General features: G+C 37.7%; 2 protein-coding genes across 4 annotated transcripts in view; one reads left to right on the forward strand and one right to left on the reverse strand.

Annotated features, from left to right (window-relative positions):
• Nucleotides 1-5,588: 5,588 nt before the first annotated feature.
• The window catches only part of SNRPF (small nuclear ribonucleoprotein polypeptide F), a 28,917-nt gene continuing 12,584 nt past the window's right edge, over nt 5,589-21,921 (forward strand). The window contains exons 1-4 of one of the 3 annotated variants that reach the window (XM_055395882.2): nt 5,589-5,747; nt 7,606-7,731; nt 12,269-12,333; nt 15,852-15,903. In XM_055395882.2, coding sequence (XP_055251857.1) covers nt 5,745-5,747; nt 7,606-7,731; nt 12,269-12,333; nt 15,852-15,903 — 246 coding nt within the window. In that variant the 5' untranslated portion in view covers nt 5,589-5,744. Of the gene's footprint in view, nt 5,748-7,605; nt 7,732-12,268; nt 12,334-12,885; nt 13,013-15,851; nt 16,021-21,921 lie in introns of those variants that run through there. The other 2 variants (XM_055395881.2, XM_055395883.2) reach the window with 2 other exon arrangements.
• Nucleotides 14,054-21,921, reverse strand: part of CCDC38 (coiled-coil domain containing 38) — a 38,205-nt gene continuing 30,337 nt past the window's right edge. The window contains exons 14-16 of the mRNA XM_088837122.1: nt 17,860-18,065; nt 16,108-16,204; nt 14,054-14,164 (exon numbers count right to left, since the gene is read on the reverse strand). Coding sequence (XP_088693248.1) covers nt 14,054-14,164; nt 16,108-16,204; nt 17,860-18,065 — 414 coding nt within the window. The remainder of the gene's footprint in view (nt 14,165-16,107; nt 16,205-17,859; nt 18,066-21,921) is intronic.

A 21,921-nucleotide genomic window follows, 5' to 3' on the forward strand; every position in this document is an offset into this window, starting at 1 on the left:
GTGAAAAAGTTCTGGAGATTGATGGTGGTGAAGGTTGTACAATAATGTGCATGTACTTAATGCCAATAAACTTATGCTTAAAAATAGTTAATGTGGTAAATTTTATGTTATGTATATTTTACTACAACTAAAACATCAATAAATCAATAGTTCTGAGACAGACATCTTTAAATCACTTAGTGTCCTTTTATAAGGAATATATTTCAGTACTTCTAGGAAGGCCAAAAGACTCTGCACCTGGTAAAGTGATGTTAATAAAGCAAACAACTTTACTTCCTTCTATAAAATCATATTTTGTTCTCTCTTGACTTACTTCCAAATTTCTTTCATCCACTAGTGAATGATTCCAAACAACCATTTCCTCACCAACATGCACACTGTTGAAACAAAAATGAAAACAGAAACTATAATTAGATTGTTTTTTTTTCCCTTAGGCTAGTTTCAGTTACATGCAACCAAAATCTTGACAAACATAGGACACAACAGAGGAACTTGGACAAAGACCAAACATAAGAAAACTTAACACGTGGGCTGTATGGAAAAGAAAGAAGAAAAAAGCAATAAGCAAAAGACATCAAAAATATGTTCAGTTCTCTAGTAGTCATGGAAATACAAGTATTAGTTCACACTAAACAAGCTGACAAAATTACAAGAGTTGGTAACACTGTGAACTCTCAAAGGTGTTGGTCGGAGTGTCAATTGATACAACCCTGTAATGGTTATTTTGATGTGTCATCTTGACTAGGTTATATTATCTAGTTGCTTGGTCAAACACCAGTCCAGATGTTGTTATGAAAGTAACAATATATTTTTAGATGTGATTGACATTTAAATCAGTAGATCTTGATGTAAAGCAGGTTACCCTGGGGAATGCGGGTGGGATTTACTCTATCAGCTGAAGGAATTAAAAGCAAAGACCGAGGTTTCTCAAAAAAGTGATTCTGCCCGAGACTGCCCTGACTATATTTTCAGTTACTGAACTGCTCTGCAGATTTCAGGCTCAAACCAGTAATATCAACTCCCACCTGAATCTGTAGTCTGCTAGTTGGCCCCACAAATTTGGGGCTTGGCCACAACCTTGTGAGCCAACTTCATGAACTCTCTGCCTGTCTCTCACTCCATGTTATACGTGTCTATGTGTATAATCTCTGGATGTCTGCGTGTTTATGTGTCTGTGTGTACACACACAGAATCTCTTGGTTCTGTTTCTCTGAAGAACCCTAATACACATCCACTTTGAAGAACAGTTTGGCAATTTCTAGAAAAACTGAAGATGAAAAGGTCTAGAAAAGCTGAAGATGGACATAGCCATTTTCAGATCTAGGTGTGCAGCCTGCAGGTTCTCTCAAAGGGGAACTACCAGAATTGTGGTGGGGAAGAGTTAAATAAGATGAAGGACTGGAACTTCTAGGTCTTAAAGAGTGTGGGGTGAGGTAGGAAAAAATATGGCAAATGTTAGAAAGTGCTAAAAACTGAGATGGAGTATGTTTCATGTTGCCATATTGTTTTCTGCCTTTCTTCTGTATTTTGTCATATTCTGACACTTCAATAAAAGCAGTTTTATAACAACTTTTGTTAAGCCTGATGGCAATGTAAGTGGCCCTGACTGACAGGCCAAATGCACTTAAGCTCAAAGGGGAAAAGACAGTCTCAGCAGAGAACAAGGATGGGTGAGGAGAGGTTAAAGGAGAAAGTGAGCAACACTTGAGAGCCCCAGCACTTTCAGAATTCCCTTTGTGCACAGGCCTTCCTTTGACTTCAAAATGGCTCATTTATCATCAACTGGCAAAGTAGAGAACACACATGTCAGATTAACATGACGCCCATGGATATCAGTGATCATCTTGACCTTCATTACTTTCTTAAGGCAGTGTTTGCCAGATTTCTGTAAAGTTACTGTTTTCTCTTTTTCTAGAAGTTTTTGAGTATCATCTTGGAAAATGTTATAAATGGTTAATTTGCTATAATATCAAGTAGAACCCTTTGATGATTATCGCAAATGAGTTTTATGAGAAATTGAAAGAAGACAGATCACAGCAAGGAAAAACTATAAAAAGACTCGAATAGGACAAAAGTAGGAAAAAAATAAGAAATGTTGCTTAATCCCTAGTACTTCGCTATTTTTCTCTCTGCCTTCCTTTGTCTTAAAAGTTTTTTCTTCTTTCTTTCACTAACTGGGTCCAACTAGGTCCAAGCAGGCAGGAACCCAGCCTCTATTTGTTAATCTTTGGATCTCCAGAGCCTGTAATAGAGTCAGTGATAAATAGATACTTCTTGAAGAAAAGGGAAGAGAAAAGATGGGAGAAAAAGAGGAAATAACTGACCATAGCAGATTATCAATATATTCCTTAATATTTATTTTCTGTTACATAATCTTAAACTGAGCTTCATTGATTTATATTTTCTCTCTCTCTTAAAATATTTTCAAAAGTAGATTTTTAAACTTGATATCAGTCTAAATTTGTATTTTTTTCTATTGGTTACCTGCCCCAAATAAAGTTTTACCATGCTTGCTTTAACCCATAGGAATTAATTTCAAATGCTAAAACTTCTAATTCCCTAGGAGATAAATAGGCAAAACTCTTAGCTACACTAAAAATATGTACTACATTAGACAACAGTATTCTTCTTACTCCTTATTTGTAGGAAATATACTTAGAACTGAACACTAAAGTATTTGGTGTATAGAGCATCATGTTGACAACTTACTAGCAAATGATTCAGGAAAAATAAAGTTAATGGGCTGTGCTTGCAATGTTTCAATAAATTTGAAATTATTTCAAAATAAAAATAATAATTTCCGTTCCATGAATATGATTAATTAATTGATGTCCTAAGGGCTAGAAACAAGCTTACATAACTAATTTATTAGTTTATATAAGTGTTATGCTGCTGCTGCTGCTTATTTGTATACGACTCTCTGTGACCCCATGAACTGTAGTAGCCCTCCAGGCTCCTCTGTCCATGGAATTTTCCAGGCAAGAATACTGGAGTGGGTTGCCATTTCCTTCTCCAGGCAATTTTCCCAACCCAGGGGTTGAACCCATGTCTCCTGCATCTCCTACATTGGCAGACTGATTCCTTATAACTGCACCACCTCTAAAGGATTTTACTCTCTACCTTTTCCCCAAATTGAATCTATAATTTGTGAAACTAAAAAACATCATTTATTGACAATTTGCTTGCCCATTTTTATAAACCAGATACATCTATAAATGCCAGTCGAACTTCTGATCCATGATTATCAACCAGTATTTATATTTTTAGTTGATTTCATTCTAATAAAAAGAAAAGGAGCATCAAGTTTTCATCAGTCTTATGCAGTCTCTATTAAATGTACTGACCTTTTCCAGTCCTGTGGCAAAAAAAAGGTCAGCATTTTTAATAGAGACTGTATAAGACCTCAGATATGCAAAATACATCATCCTCTAACATCCGTTGGATCATCGAAAAAGCAAGAGTTCCAGAGAAATATCTACTTCTGCTTTGTTGACTACGCCAAAGCCTTTGACTGTGTGGATCACAATAAACTGGGGAAAATTATTAAATAGATGGGAATACCAGACCATCTGACCTGCCTCCTGAGAAATCTGAATGCAGGTCAGGAAGCAACAGCTAGAACTGGACATGGAACAACAGACTGGTGCCAAATCGGGAAAGGAGTATGTCAGGCTGTATATTGTGACCCTGCTTATTTAACTTATATGCAGAATACATCATGCAAAATGCCAGACTGGATGAAGCACAAGCCGGGATCAAGATTGCTGGAAGAAATATCAATAACCTCAGATACGCTGATGACACCACCCTTATGCCAGAAAGTGAAGAAGAACTAAAAAGCCTCTTGATGAAAGTGAAAGAAGAGAGTGAAAAAAATTGGCTTAAAACTCAACATTTAGAAAACTAAGATTATGGCATCTGGTCCCATCACTTCATGGCAAATAGATGGGGAAACAGTGGAAACAGTGGCGGACTTTATTTTGGGGGGCTCCAAACTCACTGCAGATGGTGATTGCAGCCATGAAATCAAAAGATGCTTACTCCTTCAAAGAAAAGCCATGACCAACCTAGACAGCATATTAAAAACCAGAGACATTACTTTGTCAACAAAGGTCCTTCTAGTCAAGGCTATGGTTTTTCCAGTAGTCATGTATGGATATGAGAGTTGGACTATAAACAAAGCTGAGCACAGAATTGATGCTTTTGAACTGTGTTGTTGGAGAAGACTCTTGAGAGTCCCTTGGATTGTAAGGAGATCCAACCAGTCCATCCTAAAGGAAATCAGTCCTGAATATTCATTGGAAGGACTGATGCTGAAGCTGAAACTCCAATACTCTGGCCACCTGATGTGAAGAACTGACTCATTTGAAGAGACCCTGAGGCTGGGCAAGATTGAAGGTGGGAGAAGGGGATGACAAAGGATGAGATGGTTGGATGGCATCACTAACTCAATGGACACGAGTTTGGATAAGCTCCAGGAGTTGGTGATGGACAGGGAAGCCTTGTGTGCTGCAGTCCATGGGGTCACAAAGAGCCAGATACAACCAAGGGACTGAACTGACTGAACTGATTAAATGTACAATTTGTTAGTTGTTTTGTTTACTTTTTAATAATAAAAAAATAGTTTGCAAATCCTTAATACTACCTGCTAAGTGAGCCAAGTCTGTGGCCTGTGTTCGTAAACCATTGATCTAATCCAGAAGTTTTCAATGGGGGACAATTGTGCCATCCAGAGGATGCTGGGCAATACTGGAGACATTTTTGGTTGTGACAACTTGGAGGGAAAGGGTTGCAACTGTCATCTAGTTGATAGAGGCTGAGGATGCTGCTACAATACATTCATTCTACAATAAAAGGGCAGACCCCACAGCAAGAATTGTTTGGCCAAAAATGTCAATAGTAGTGAGGTTGAAAACTGTGATCTAGTCCCAAACTGTATAAATGAAGAAAATGAGACCCAGAATAATCAAATGACTTTTCCTTTCATTTTAAAAAACTTAGTCTGATTTTAAATTAGACAATTCATTCAAGGATTCCAGAAATAGAACATATAATTTGAACAGACATTTATTCAAAAATATACAAGTAGCCAATAAGCACATGAAAAGATGCTCAACATCATTAGTCATTAAAGTGAAGTCGCTCAGTCGCGTCCGACTCTTTGCGAACCCATGGACTGCAGCCCGCCAGGCTGCTCCGTCCATGGGATTTTCCAGGCAAGAATACTGGAGTGGGTTGCCATTTCCTTTAGCAGAAGATCTTCCCAAACCGGGGATGGAACCAGGATCTCCCGCACTGCAGGCAGGCTCTTTACCGTCTAAGCCACCAAGGAAACCCCTACTAGCCAAGCTGGAGAGAAATCACGATTCCTCTACAGGGTACCCAACAAACCCTTGAGGCAGATGAGCATCTCACTGCCTATGCTGCGTCGCAGGTACTCATTCTTCCGGCAGAGCGAAGTAGCTCGTTTTCCACTGGCCGAGCGCTAGCAGGAAGGTACGCACCCGTTGGCGCCTGTGGTTGCCAGGAGACAAGCCAGCCACTTCCTCCAATCAGCACGCATCTCTTTGAGTCCAATCACAGAAGCCAGAAGAGCGGTAGTCTGAGGTGAAAGGTCATGCTGCTATTTGGCGGCCATTTCTCTTAAAGGCCTGTGTGGTTACTTCAGTCGCGAGGGTGGCACGATAGTTGCGTCGCCGGCAAGTATCCTGCAGCATTTCCCCACTACTGCAAAAGTAGTCGCGATGGTAAGGAGAAAGAGAACGACCAGAGTTGCGCGTGAGAGAGAGGGAGGCTCGCCGGGCCTGGTGGTGGTTTCGCGCGTCTCCCATTCATCCGCGTGAGGCGCCGCGGGCCGGGTTGCCGGCCCCTATCTCCCCGCCCTGGTTGTCTGAGGCGCGCCCTCCTTCCGAAGCCCTGTCTTTCCCTCCCTAGGAGTGCTCCGGCCTCCTTCCTCTTCGTTTGGATCTGAGCCTGAGGTGTTCTTGCTGCCTGGGGCCCGGGGTTGGGGTAAAGATAAAGCGACTTTACTCTTTACACACTCCAAAATCCTGTTTTGTCCAGTGATGTTGGGAGGCCCCACAGCCCTTTGGAATACTGAGCCCAGCCTTTGAGTATTCTCAAGTAAATTTGTTCGTTTAGCAAATGTTACTGAGCGCCTGCTACCTTCCAGGGCCTGGGCCAAGTAAAGTTCTAGGTGCTTGGAATATAAGGGTGAAAAGTATTGATACGGACCGTGCTCTAGGTTAACTCAGTCGGTATGGGAGAAAGACATTAATCAAATAACGATAAATGTGTATTTTCAAGTAATGTTAAGTGCTGAGAATGGCGCAAACAGGGTGCTGTGAGGGGCTGTCGTGGTACGTTAGAAGGGTGGTTACGGTGTGCATCTCTTGGAGAAGGAATTTAACCTGAAACCTAAGCGTTGTGAGAATACAGCTCCTTAAAGAGCAGGAAGAGGTGTATGAACGCCCAGCTCAGGGATCAGGAGCACAGGCTCTAAGGCCGAAAGGAAAACCTGACCAGTTGAAAGAATTGAGAGCAGGCTACAGCCGTTTGCAAGGATAGAGGTTCTGAGATAGGGTCGGGCAAGACTTCTTAGGCCTTTTGAGAGGTTCTGGATTCTACTCCCAAGTGCATTGGGGAGCCATTGAAGCAGAGCTAAGATAAAAGTAATACTTGACTGTGGCTGGTAAGTTGGAGAAAGACGAGTGAAAATTGGAGACCCACCTGAGATCACTCCGAATATGTTTATTCTAGAGGAGTTCAGTAGCCAGGTTTTTTGGTTCTTTTCCTTCTTTGAGCTGATGAGTGAGCAGATGAGGAAAGGAAATAAAGTCTGAATTGATTGGGGATACTATTGATTTGCCGAATAAACAAGTTTAGGGATTGCCCATAGGGAGCAGACACTGCAAGTCAAAGAAGAGCCAATCCTGTCTCCTGGAATTCGAAGTGAAAAGCTGTGGAGCGTGATCTGCCCCCTGCCTCCTTCTGTGGCCTCACACAGAACTAACTCCTCTGCCCCAGAGATCACCTTATTGATTCACTATTCCCTCCTTTTACATAGGTAGCCCAGCCTGCCTAGATCAGCCCTTTTCCCTCTGGAAATACCTCTCATCCCTTAAAACAAAGGCACTACTTATTTCAGGCAATCCTCCCTTTGCTTTTAACCCGAGATTGTTTGGTGTCCTTGTATGCAGCATATCTCCTCTTACTATATTGCAAAATAATTGTCTGTTTGTATGTTTTGACCCTCCCACTGTGGGCTTCATGAGAACAGGGACTGTCATCTGCTCTTTTTCCTTTTCCTTTTTTGCCATTACCTTTGTTTCTTTGTGGCCTTGGAATAGTGAGTGATGTATATTAGGTATTTAGTGTTTCTTAAGTCAACAATGAATACTTCTGTAAGTTTTAATGGGTTGAAGATGAAATTGGCTGACTAGGTATTTTAAGTTCTCTGAAGCTCTTCAACAAAAGTGAAAATTATGTCATAAAGTGAGAGGAAATCAAGAGTTAGCTTCATTTGGACACCATAAAGTATTGATGGTGTAATAAAGAGGAGAATTAATCAAATTGGGTTCTTTTTTGTTGTTGTTCTTTATGCAGAGTTTGCCCCTCAACCCCAAGCCTTTCCTCAACGGATTAACAGGAAAGCCAGTAATGGTGAAGCTTAAATGGGGAATGGAGTACAAAGGCTACCTGGTGTCTGTAGATGGCTATATGAACATGCAGGTGAGCTGAAGAGTTATAAAGATCATTAAGTTGTATTATTTTTCTTCCCCTGACTCCTCAGAGGTTTAGTGTGACTTACAAAGATATAATTAATATAACTGACAAATATAAAGCAAAATTCAGGAATAAAGTCAAGGCCAGGGAGGATCTGTAACTGTGATCACTATGTGTGAGATTGGGCACAGATTTCACTCCTAGTGTTTACAAGTAAGAAGAGCTCAGACATTTGGTTCACAGTGCCATAAGACAAATACACTAGAGTGTACAGGAAAAGCACAAATTTTTGCAGCACTTATCTCTGAGAGAAACTTTTCAAGTGAAGTCTTTTGATGAATGCTAAATGTATAACATCAAAGTAATTTGATAAAAGCAATTCTTGAGGGAGAAAACAGACCAACTGAAGGAATTGATGAACTGACTATATGTCTGTTAAATTGGCTACTGTAAATGTTTCAGCCAGGTTTTATACTTTGTGTTTAATTGTGATTAAAAAATGTATAATGTAAAATTTACCATTTTAATCATTTTCAAGTGTGCAACTCAGTGGCATTAACTACATTCACACTGTTGTACATCCATCACCATTATCCATTTCAAGAGCTTTTTCATCATCCCAAAGTGAAACTCTGTGCGCATTAAACAAGAACATCCTGTTCCCTCTGCCTCCTGGTAAACACTATTCTTTTTGTCTTTATTCTAGTTACCTCATATAAGTGGAATCTTACAATATATGTCCTTTCGTGTCTGGCTTATTTCACTCAGCATTGGTGTTTCCAGGGTCCATCCATGTTGTAGCATGTATCAGAATTTCATCCCTTTTTATGGTTGAAGTAATGTTCCATTGTGTGTAGCAGTCCCTTAGTATCCTTGGGGCATTGGTTCCAGGACCTGCCTGGTACACTGAACTCCACAGATGCTTGGAGTCCATAGCTGGTTCTCCATATCATGGTTCTGCATCAGCTTGTCCATGCAGTTCAAACCTGTATTGTTCAAGGGTCGACTGTATATACCTCATTTTACTCAGTCTTCTGTTGTTGAATACTTGAATTGTTTCCACCTTTTGACTATTTGTGAATAATGCAGTGAACATAGGTGCACATGTATCAGTTAAGAGTCTCTACTTTCAGTCTTTTTGGGTCTTACATCCAGAAGTGGAATTGCTGGATCATACAGTAATTCTTTAATTTTTTGAGGAACTGCCAGACTGTTTTCCACAGCAGCTACACCATTTTACATTCCACCAGCAATGTATGAGGGATCCAATTTCTTAATATCCTCACCAACACTTGTTTTCTGATTTTATAACAGTCATCCTAATAATGTGAAGTAGTATCTCATTGTTTTCATTTGCATCTCCTTAATGATTAGTGATGTTGAGACCTATTTATGTGCTTACTGGTTATTTACATATCTTGAGGAAAATGCCTATTCATGTCCTTTGGCTATTTTTAAATTGGGGTGTTTGTTTTTTGTTGCGTAATTCTAGTTTCCAGCCACTTTTTTGAAGAAAATATTTGAGGTTATATTTTCCTGAAGCACAGGTATTTGTGTGACTGATTAATGACTGATGAATGAATTTTAATGGGTACCTAGATAGGTGGTCAATCCAATCATGACTGCATGTATTCTATACTGGTTATGTTTTTAGGTGAATACTAACAGGAGCACTTACAGGCTCAAAGCTGAGATTTTCCTTAATTTAGAGTTTCCCACCTGAACAGACCATGCTCAGGTGCCCAAAATTCCTGGAAAATTACCTAAGCAGTAATCGTTTACCAGGGCTATAGAAAAATTTGAAGACCATGCCCATTGTGCTAAAAATGTCCCAGACATAGTGGTGATTAATTACACAAGTTTGTGAATATACTAAAAATCACCGACTTGTACACTTGAAGAGAATTTATGGTATAAGAATGATATCATTAAAAGAAAGGAATAAAAAAATACCTACCAAATATTTGGTTTTAGAAGTAATGTAGCTTTCTAGTGAACCAGCAAGAGTTACAGAATGTATCTCTGAGTAGCTAACCACATTGGTGATGCTTTTTTGAGTTTGTTCACTGGCACTGAATATACCAGTGAACAAAAGTTGCTGTCCTCAAGAAGTTTATGCTTTAGTGATGGAAGATGGATATATAGTGTGATATCAGGTAATGGTAGATGCTTTGAAGAAAAGGAAAGCAGAAATGGAATAGAGTGACAAGAGTGTACAGTATTAGATGGGATAGCCAGGGAAAGCCTCTCTGAGGAAGTAAATTTAAAGCAGAGACCAGAATTGAGTGAGTGAGTGAAGAATATCTGGTGAAAGTGAAAATCGCTCAGTCGTGTGCAACTCTTTGCGACCCCATGGACTATAGGCCATGGAATTCTCTAAGCCAAGATACTGGAGTGGGTGGCCTTTCCCTTCTCCAGGGGATCTTCCCAACCCAGGGATCGAACCCAGGTTTCCCACATTGCAGGCGGATTCTTTACCACTGAGCCACAAGGGAAGCTCAAGAATACTGTAGTGGGTAGCCTATTCTTTCTCCAGCAGATCTTCCCGATCCAGGAATCGAACTGAGATCTCCTGCATTGCAGGTGGATTCTTTCCCAACTGAGCTATCAGGGAAGCCCTTTCTTGGGAAAGAGCATCCCAATTTGAGGGAACAGCAAATTGCAAAGGCTGTGTGAGAGAAACATTCTTTTTCTGTTCAAGGCTTGGCAAGAAGGCCAGGGCAGAGTGAGTTAGTAAGGGAAGTATGATAGAGAAGTTGGAGTGGTAGTCATGGAACACCTTTTAAGGGATAGTAAGACTTTTGGATTTAATTAAAATGTGATAATATACAAACAGCTCATACAGCTCAACATTAAAAAAAAAAAATGGGCAGACCTAAACATTTCTCCAGAGAAAACATACAGATGGCCAACACGCACATGAAAAGATGCTCTGCATCACTAATTATAAGAGAAATGCAAATCAGAACTACAATGAGGTATCACCTCATACTGGTCAGAATGGCCATCATTTAAAAGACTACAAATGATAAATACTGGAGAGGGTGTAGAGAAAAGGGAAGCTTCCTACACTGTTGGTCAGGATGTAAATTGGTACATCCTCTATAGACAATAGTATGGAGGGTCCTTAAAAAGCTAAAATATAGAGTTAACATATAATCCAGTAATCCCACTCCTTGGCATATATCCAGAGAAAACTAATTAAAAAAGATACATGCACCTCAGGGTTAAGTCTTAAAGAGGAAAATGTAGAATCTAAAAAAATTATACAAATGAACATGTTTACATAACAGACTCAGAGACATGGAAAACAAACCTTTGGTTACTAAAGGGAAGGATGGAGAGGGATAAATTGGGAATTTGGGATTAACAGATGCACACTACTGTATGTAAAATAGATAAACAAGGATTTTATATATAGCACAGGGAACTAAAACTACCCTGTATCTTGTAGTAACCTATAACGGAAAAGAATCTGAAAAATGTTTGTGTAACTGAATCATCTTGCTGTACACTCAAAACTAGCACATTAATGTAAATCAGTTGTAGTTCAATTTAAAACAAAATGTGGTAGAAGGCTTTTGAAGCATCATTGTATAATTTAGAAGCCAGTTAAATGTTGGTGAACATCTGGAAATAATCACTTAAAAAAAAAGTTGGTTGATCTTTTGCATACAAAACTAATTGTTGGCAGTAATTTCAGGCAAAACCATATCCTCTACTAGGTTATTTTTGTTGTCTAGGAGAAGGAATAGTATCCAGTAACATTATCAATTCATTAACGAGTTTTAACTGCTTTATCTAACATCCTTTCTAAGCCCTGTTTTTTCTTTCCCTTTGCCCACTTACCTAGTTAATGATGGAAATTTGCCTGTTTACTTTCCCGTTCATTTCTGAGTCCCAGTAACTCTGTGATTTTTTTTAATTCGCAAGTAAAGTTTATTAACTATATGTAGACGGAAAGCTAAACATTTTGATGTAAAGTTAGAAATAATAGAGTTCTTTAAAGTAACCATAAAGGTCACTCTTAATTCTTTAACCTCTTCTTAAGAATTTTTTTTTTCCTGTTTGTTAGCACATATTTTTAAAAAATCCTTATTCAGTTCTTTAGTTTGGTTGTTGAATAATATGACTATTTGGCATTTTAATCATAGCTTTTATACCCATTGGATTCCTCTATGATTGATAAAATGTTACTCCAAGAAGAGTTACTGTATAGTTCTTTAGAATTATTCAAGCTTATTCATAAATTGGAGACTTCCTGACATGTTAATGTTTAATAGAAAGAAATATACATTACTGAGAGATTTTAAAAATTGCATTGAAACAAGCTTTATTATATATTAGTTCTACATCCATCAAAGTTAACTTTACTTAATGTTTTACATGAAACCAAAAAGAACTACAGTAGTAAAGCAAATTGTTGTAGATAAATGTATATCATTGGTACAGAAAGGTCTCAGTTAATAAGTTCTTTCACCAGTATTAGGTATATAATACTGTTTTCCTCTGGTATGATAATACATTTTCTTCTTATTTAAAGCTTGCAAATACAGAAGAATACATAGATGGAGCATTGTCTGGACATCTGGGTGAAGTTTTAATAAGGTAACAATGTCAGTAGTATATATAGAGTTGGTGATGAGCATTAGAAATACATGTTTAAATAAACTATCAGTGCCTCAATCTCAGACTTATTTTTTTTCTAACTACTATTTAGAATAATATGCTACAACTAGACTTCAAGAGTCTTGAAATTGTTAAACTTATCAAAGCAGATTTAAATACTTCAGAGCTGTTCATTCTTAAGGTTTTCCTAATGTGGCTGTTAAACTTTGTAGCTCTTAACTGTGCCTTTTTCATTGGTTTTAGTTTCAAGAACTTGATTTTTGGGTGGGTCTGTCTGCTGTTAAGTATTTGTATTTTACTTATTTTCTAGAACTAGCTTCATACCTCTAAATTCTAGTAATTTTAACAGCCACATTGTATAAAAATAGTACCTTGTGCTCTATAAAAACCAAAGGTAAATTTTTTTTAAAGAGAAATGATGTGTTGTAATTTTAGCATTAATATTTTTGTAATGAAAAAATCTAATAGTAATAATTCAGATCTTACATGGTTTCTTGTTGAAACAACAAAATGGTGTCTTTCTGTTTACAGGTGTAATAATGTCCTTTATATCAGGGGTGTTGAAGAAGAAGAAGAAGATGGGGAAATGAGAGAATAGCATCTTTGGGGGGGGGTTTTATATATATTTGTAGACAATAAAAATCTGATTTTCAATTTGTCTGTGAGTGGCTATTCATATTCAGATACTTACTTGCATATTCAGATGAAACAGTTCAAAGATTATTCACAGAACTAATGCTTTCAAAGCCACCCAACTTTATTCAAGTTTGTTTTCATGTAAACCCAATGCTGTATTTTTTTTCCTATGAGATAAATTTATTTATATGCTTTATAAATGTTTGTGAAAGTGAATTTCAGCCCTTGGAATTGTATATTAACTGAGACCTTTTAAAAGCAACTGTTTCTTTTAAAGTTATTTTTGAGCCACTTTTGACATATATAAAGTTAAATATTTTCTTAAAATTCATATAGATTGTGTTATTTTACTCAGTAGTCAATAAATACATGTTAACACTATATCAGCATAAGCTAAATGATATATACATTACAGCTAAAATTGAAACACCACCTGAAAATTAAAATAGTTTTGAGTATCGAATACAACAGAAATTGTGAAATCAAATGTAGGCTAAAGGCATATGGTTTGTTCACTTAAGATAATTAAGTTATCTGAACAGAACACCTTAATGTGAATTAGAGATCAGTCTCAAGGTTGGTTATTTTCAGACCACATAATCTAGTGGTTTTAAGTTTTTAACTCCTCAAAATCAGTATTTTAGAGTTGTACATTGTTAAAATGTATACTTCATGGTGATAAAACGTATATTATGAACTTTCCTTTGGATCAGTTGAAAAAAAATTATTTAAAGTCTCATTGTCAGAATGCCATTATTGCTTTTAAGTGGTCATTCGCCATATAGTTACATTAACAAAGTAGTTGTGGATGTGTATCCCCAGCTGGGACAACAGAAGGTATAAATGTTTAGCTGTATACAATAGTGGTTAGGATATGGATAGTAAAAGTCTTCAACAAAATAATGTAACTCTCATTTCCAATCATAAGGGTCTTTTAGAATAAGGGCCTGTCTTCTGAAATTGGTTAGGCATATATTTGTGGCAGAATATTGCCATGACTGAAAAGCAAAGTCTACAAAATATACCTAAGATATTCTGGTAATTAATGTCTTACTGCTCCTGTTCAAGTGAAAAAATACTCTTCCTCCAGGGATTTCGTTCTTGTATCCTTGACTAAAAGTAGTTCATGTTTGTTACCAGATGGAGGTTTTGAACGGTAGATAAGTTGTCTTCCCTGTTGAAACAAAAGAAAAAAATAATATTTTTCATGTAACCATTATCTGCTGAAGTATAACCCCAGAATACTTATTATTAACTTGATTTTCCCAAAGAATAATATAGTTTGAAATAATCAAGTTACAAAGAGATTGATGACCAATGGATGTCCAAATGCAGGCAGAGTTAAGTAGCAAATGGAGTACCATGGTATGCAGAAGACAGAGCAGTTAGGTGTTATGGGGAAATGGGAGGGTATAGATAAAGTCAGCAAATAGCTTGTTTCAGATGGTTAGCCATGTTTGAGGCCAACACTTCATTTCTCAGTAACCACCAGTAAGAGGAGTAGCTAATTTCTCTAGTTAGAAGTGATCCTTTCCTCTGCTGAGCAACAGTTACTAGCATTTAAAATCCTGTTAAACAATAACTTGAGAAAACTACCTATTATCTTCTTGAGCACTCACAGTCCTGTTAGCTTTTGGAGGTGTTCCAGCCAGAAGAGGCTTAGGGACACCCTGAATCATACCTATTCTCTCTGGGGCATTTACTCAACTTATGTCAAACTTTTTGCATCATTTCTCTCCCTTTTGTTTGTTTATTTTTGTTTTGCCTTTAATCTGAATTTGTGTAAATTAAAAGGATAAAAAACTGTTCTATTGGACATGAAATTTGATGGGACATCTCCATTGTGTCTCAAAAGAGGCACCAACCCTGTGTGTGACCATCCCTGCATTGCGGTATATTTGAAATTACTGGCAGTCCTCCCCTTCATTGTAACAACAAAAACGCCCTTAGAGGACCAGAATCCTTGAATTCCTTTTCTAATGTCAGATTCCCCCACCTCCTCACCCTGCACCAACCTCCTTTGATAACCTTTGTTATTAATTTCTGCCTGAGAAAATTGCCAGCAATGAAGTGTTCTGAGTAAAAACCTCTTTCAGAGGTCTTCATATATTGTTGACTTAGCAGCATTTTTTTTTTTCAGTTTAGTTTGCATTTTCATTTTTAGTCTGTTAACTCAGTAAGCATTTATTGACTGTCCATTGTGTGTCAGGCATTGGGGATACAAAGGTCATAAAACTCATTATTGGTCACTTTAACTTGGTGGGCTGAGTAAATAATAGTTTATACATGTAGCAGGGTGTTAACTGGCTAATTATCTCTTGGAAGAAGAGGACAAGTCAGATCTTCGTAGGCAGAGTTGAACTAGGTAAGAACAGATCCTTTTAAAAAGTAAACACTAATTTAAATAAAAATCATTACTTTTTTAACAGTACGTATTAACAGTTACCATACTTCACAACTTTTAAGTACTTCAGTGGCTGGTTGTGAGGTGCATAATATGTGTTAGCTATGACTGGTTAGAATCAGTGTCCACATTAGTTCTGCAGATAACTATGAAATTGCCTCCCTGGAATATGATTTCAGATTCAAACTCAGCAGGAAGAGAGGCGTATAGAAACAAAAGGCCCTTCATACCCAGGGGAGTAATAGACCACAGTAGTTGGAGACTGCCCCATCCTAAACTTCTTATTGAACAGGTAATCTTGAAACCTTGGCTTCTGCTTAGATTCTACTGCTAAATCTGAAGTGACTCTGGGTAAATTATTTTAACTTCAGCTATAAATCTCATTATTTTCACAACGTGAGGATTAAAAGACCCTTCCAATTATATATAATCCACTATTATTTTTGTATTTCTCTAGTTTCATGTACCTGGAGCTAACGAGGCGAAGGAGAAGTTTCTTTTACCAAAAAGTGAGTTTAATGGAGAAATGTAGACCTAATAGTTCGAATTATTCTAAAAACAAGGAACCAGAGAGATCAGTTGAAACTGCCGGCAGACTTACTGAAGTTTAACCTGTATAAATTAGATGAGTTAGGTATTTTGTTTTTACATTACAGAAGCCCTCACACATTGGATGTAGCTGGACCTATTAATATTAACAATAAAACACAGACCTTCTTTTTCTTTGGTTGTGCTACTGCTCTTTCCAGGGCAGCTTTTAGCCTTTCCTCCTGGTGTTTTTGTTTCTCTCTCATTTTCTCTTCACGCAACCTGTCAAAAGAGGAAGACATTGTTCTAACTATAAATCCCAGTCAAAAAGATCTACATCAATACTATTTGTAATTCTTGAATAAAGAATTACCTAAATATTGTTAAGTCTCCTTTAAGGTTAAATGAAAATAATACTTTCATCTTCCCCCATAATTGTGGGTTTTGAATATTCAGGTGAAATTTCAACAACAAACCCTGTTTATGTTGAAATGGGAAGAAAGTACATGTCACTCTTTCGGAAGAAGCAAAATCTACCCAGATCTTGGTCCAAAATAAGCACCTCAACAGAGCCCTCTCATCATTTCATTTACAGTTCAGTACTTTATATTAATCTATATGATGGTCACTTGAATTATTGATAGTTTCCAGTTATTTTCCCGTCTTTTTAAACCTTTTTATTGAAGTATAACATACAGAAAAGTACACAAGTCACAAGTGTATAGTTCAATTGATAACCACAAAAATATACTTTCCAATAAATCTCTTTGAATGTTATCCTCAAATTAAGGCCAAGAAATACTATTTGTCTTTGTTCTCTTTAGGGTTGTTGTGAGGATAAAATTAGATGACCTACGCACACTGTCTAGTCTGCCTATTGCAGAATAACCACTTGCCAAATGATGACTATTTTATGGATGTATATAATTATCAATGTAACATTCACTGAACATTTTTTATGCAAAATTAGGTATTGTGTTAGGTGCCTCCAAACCATGGGGAAAAATCCACTAAAATTCTTTTGATCGAAATGATGAATAATTGGGATTAGATTAATATATTAATCTCACTGCTAGAAATAGTTGTAATTACATTTTAGTGAGAATATATTTTCTACTGTAAAAAGTGCAAATGTTCTTAGTGTAAATGAAAGGTCATCTTGTGGAAGGAGTGATTTCTCATAATTTCTTTAAAATGTGCTTCAGTCAACAAAATCCCATCAGGATCACCTTAATATATTCTAGTCTTTGTTTTTATATGGGGGGAACAGTATCCTCACACCCCAGTAAAGTGGTAAGCAATAACAAAGTATCTAATATGAATGTCTGTCTGCTATTAGAGTACTTACTGTATGCCAAACATGCTTTAGTGCTTTTACATAGATTGTTTAATTCAATCCTCACAACAGCCGTATGAGATAAGTGTCATTATTGCCATTTTACAGGTAAGGAAACTTACCTGTTGGCAGTTAGGAACCAAGGAAAACCCTCATTACCTAGCTCTTTCAAACAATTTCTTCACAGATTAAATCTCCCTGTAGTTTTCCAATTAAGGAAATTCTAGTCTTAGGCCCTTTCACCACAAGTATGATTCTCCTTCCACATGATAATCCTTTGAATATTATAATCATAAGTAGGGAATATTCACTCTGAAAATACACTTTTTTTCAGACTGGAAGGACCCCTTGCCCATCTGAAACTATGTCATTTGTCCCTGGTGAACTCTTTCCTTCACAGTGCTCATTTTTACCATTGGTAATGACATTTCATAAGAATATTGATGAATATATCTCCATATGAAATAATAGCTCTATGAGGACAGCAGGTCTGACTTTGATTCCAGTGTCTATATGGCGTATAATAGAGACTTGCCATATTGCAGACTTCCCTAATGTTTAAGTCTTTTATTACATGCATGTCATAAGACAGTGACTGTACCTTTGCCGTCGTTCTTTCTGTTTCATCCTCTCAATTGCCTCCACATTTTCTTTGGGAACGGAGTCAATGAGATCACTCAATTCTACCAGGCGAGACTCTACTTTTACCAGCTTTTGAACTGGGTTGAGGCTTCCAACCTCAGCATCTCCAATGCAGACTTTGTATACTTGGTTAATTTTTTTACTAAGAGAGTCTATCAGTTTTTCCTGAGATTAAAAAGAAAAGGAGAGCAGAAAACATCTCATTACTGTTTGCTTGTTCATTCAATAAATGTGAAATTCCCTTTTACTGTATAGTAATGAAAAGGCTTTTATTAATATGTTCTACTAAATACTTCCTTTTTTAAAAGAAAAACTTTAATACAACATTAGAACAGTGAAAAAAAATGCAGCAGTCAATTTATGTCATAATTTATAGTCAGAACAGGCTTCCCTGGTTGTTCAGGGAAAGAACTCGCCACAGTGTGGGAGACCTGGGTTCAGTCCCTGAGACTGGAAGATCCCCTGGAGAAGGGCGTGGCAGCCCTCTCTAGTATTCTTGTGTGGAGAATCCCAGTGAACAGAGGAGCCTGGTGGGCTGCAATCCATGGGGTTGCAAAGAGTCAGACACGACTAAGCACATCTCATAGAGCATTATAATAACCTTTATTGTTTCTTTAAAAATATTTCAGTCTAGGTATAAAGTCGGAGAAGGCAATGGCAAGCCACTCCAGTACTCTTGCCTGGAAAATCCCATGGACGGAGGAGCCTGGTAGGCTGCAGTCCATGGGGTTGCTACTAGTCAGACAAATCCCATGGATGGAGGAGCCTGGTAGGCTGCAGTCCATGGGGTTGCTACGAGTCAGACATGACTGAGCGACTTCACTTTTCACTTTCACACATTGGAGAAGGAAATGGCAACCCACTCCAGTGTTCTTGCCTGGAGAATCCCAGGGACGGGGGAGCCTGGTGGGCTACTGTCTATGGGGTCGCACAGAGTCGGACATGACTGAAGTGACTTAGCAGAGCAGAGAGAGAGGTATAAAGTAATTTAATAGGATGCTTGAATGTTTTTGTGTATCATTCCCATTCAAGTAAACACTACATAAACATTTAAATACTTTTTTTCCCACTCCAGTGCATTTCCTAGCAGCAGTGTGTGAACTCCTTTTTTGTGCTTACTATAATTCCTTACACTATAATCCTGTCTGACAGTTATTTGCATACATGTCTTATTGTCCCTTATAGACTGTAAGCACCTGGAAGGCAGGAGCTATTTCTTATGTTTATACTTATATCTAAAGTAGCGCCTTGCATGTAACTATGCACTTAATAAATGTTTGCTGAATAAATGAATGCATTCTCAGAGGGAAAAAAAAGTTACAAGCAAACAGCTTCCCAGGGTGGCCTACAAAACATTTTGAGTTTTCATTCTCTCAATCTGGAAGCCATTCCAGTATTCTAGTCTAGGCCACACCTTGCTGATCCCTGTACCTGGCCACTGTGCCGTTTTAACTGTTGGTAGAGATGTTCAAGCTTGTAGGTAACATGTTTCGGGACCGTAAGAAAGCTCTCTTTCTGTGTCTCCACTGTATACCCAGCCTTCGCAGATAAAAGGATCTCAATAAACTTCTGGGAAAAGTAAATCATTCTCCTGGTAGAATCATGCCCCCATTCCTATTTCTGCTCAAGAAAATGAGAATCACCATAAAGCCATGGACGAATAATACTCAAGATAGATGTGGCTCCAGGAGCCATGGGAAACCCCTACTGAAACCACAGACTCATTACAGAGCTGCTGCTGCTGCTGCTGCTGCTAAGTCACTTCAGTCGTGTCCGACTCTGTGTGACCCCATAGACGGCAGCCCACCAGGCTCCCCCGCCCCTGGGATTCTCCAGGCAAGAACACTACCAACACTTAATTAGAAATCAAGATCTGTTACCAATAGTTTACTTCAAACAGCTTGTCTCTCCCACCTAGTTTAACAAGTTTTCTGATGGTCCTATTTACTATAAAGCCCCCTTTATTTCCTCCTACAGCAACACTGTATTCCCTATTTGTATTTAAAATATGATTTTAGGAAGTTTGGAGAAATATCTATAAAAGGAAAAAGAAAAAGTCCTGTTTGCCATAAAGCTCCTTTTTTCTCCCCCTTTCTAAGTGACATTTCTATTCCCTGTTTATATTAGCAACACATTCCTTTTAGAAATTTTAGACATATAGAAAAATATAAAAGGAAAAAAGGAAAAGTAACTCATCAAGGGGATGAAATATTGTACATTGAACATGGAAAAGATTACTGCAGTATGTGTCACTAAAAATACATATTCTGAGAAAACATCTTGAATGTGAGAATGATTAGTAGTTGATGGAAGTTTTTTGGAGGCAACCTCTTGAACATTTAGAACTTTAGAGATAGATGGTCAACAACGTTTCATCATGTCTTATTACTTTAAGTTCCCCCTGTCAAACAGGAGAGGAAAAGACAAGGAGAGACGTTTTATTAAGATAAGAAGAACAGTATAAGAAACAGGATTGGGGAGTGAGATTAAATACTCAATGTATAGAAAACACATTGAGGGCCTGGCCCAACAGAGCAGAAGGGCCTAGAAAAAGGGAGCTCCAGGCATAGATAGGCCTACAGATGACAGAGAAACTAAGTATAGGTCCCGTCTCTTAAACTGCCACCAGATGGCGGGCCCAACCCAGAGCACCTCAGAGGAGAAGCAGCCAAGAGAGTCTCCAAGAAGTGGGAGGAGCTGCAGCTTCGTGCTGTGTAGTGGGACAGGATCTTGGGAGGTTTGAATACTGGGCAAGAACTGGATGCCTTTAGCAATGAATGGGAAGTGGACAGGGGAGCAGGGAGAAGTCTAGATGACATTTAAAGTCCTTTCCAACTCAAGGATTCTGTAATTCTAATTCAGATCACTTTCTGCTAAATGCTGACCATAGACAACTTTCCCAGTTTAACTTGATCAGCTCCCTGTACCAAAGAACAAAATCAGAGAACAGGGCATTCAGCAAATTGAACAAAGGGATATTTTATACTCCATTTCATGTTCAGTGAACAGACAACTGCACAAAACAACATGTATGACTCTCAGAAACATAATGTTGAGAGAAAGAAACTAGATAAGCGGATATATTAATGATTCCACTTATATACAGTTCAAAAAAATGAAAGTTAGCTGATAGTATGAGAAGTCAAGATAATGGTCACCTTGGCTGTATGGTGGAGACTAGAAGGGGGCAGGTGGAAAGCTTCTGGGGTTGGTACATGGTGTGCTCACCGTGAGGAAATTCCTTGGGAAAGAAACTCAGGATTTGTGCAATTTTTAATATTACATTATAGTTAGATTTAAAGTTATACATTGTATATTGTTTTAAAAGTAAAATATTAAATCAAGGAAAATGTCTTTAGGGGATTAAATACAGTTAAGAGTGGAAATTTTAAAAGAACAAAATATTCATAGTTCCAAAATGCCTGTGATAATTTATGAATATCAAAATTAGACACTGCTCTGCTTATTCACTCATAAAGGATTATGTTTTGCACATTTCAGTATATGAAAAGAATGGGAGTGGGGAAGCTGGGAAATTCTTAGAAAAGAACACTTTTCCCTGCCAAATTTCCTGCTCTGCCTCTGCTTCTCTGCCCCAACATTTCACTTTTATAAAAGACACTATGAATTATTAACTCCCATTTTTTCAGAGTGTATAATACATGAATGCCAAAATTATACTTGTGACCAAAATGTCATTGTCTTTTAAAAAGTAATTTTCAGATCAATTCTGTCTTCTCCATTTCAGGATCGAGTTGCCTCAAAGTTTGTGTATTGAAATGCTACTCTTTTTCATAGCCACCCTAAATTTGGAAGAAAGGGGCTTGTGGAGGGCACTGGGAGATGCCACTGATATATACCTGACATTTTTCATGTTAATCAGCTTCAGAACTATTTAAAACAGACTCAAAGGGTGAAACAACCCAAAGTGTCCATCAACAGAAGAATGGATAGACAAATTATGGTATAAAAATATAGTGGAATATTATTTAGCCATAAAAAGGAATAGACTTCTGACTCA

The sequence above is a fragment of the Moschus berezovskii genome, chromosome 6, assembly GCF_049115385.1.
Source record: "Moschus berezovskii isolate FMDL1 chromosome 6, NW_MosBer_1.0, whole genome shotgun sequence".
In the NCBI taxonomy this organism is placed as follows: Eukaryota; Metazoa; Chordata; class Mammalia; order Artiodactyla; family Moschidae; genus Moschus; species Moschus berezovskii.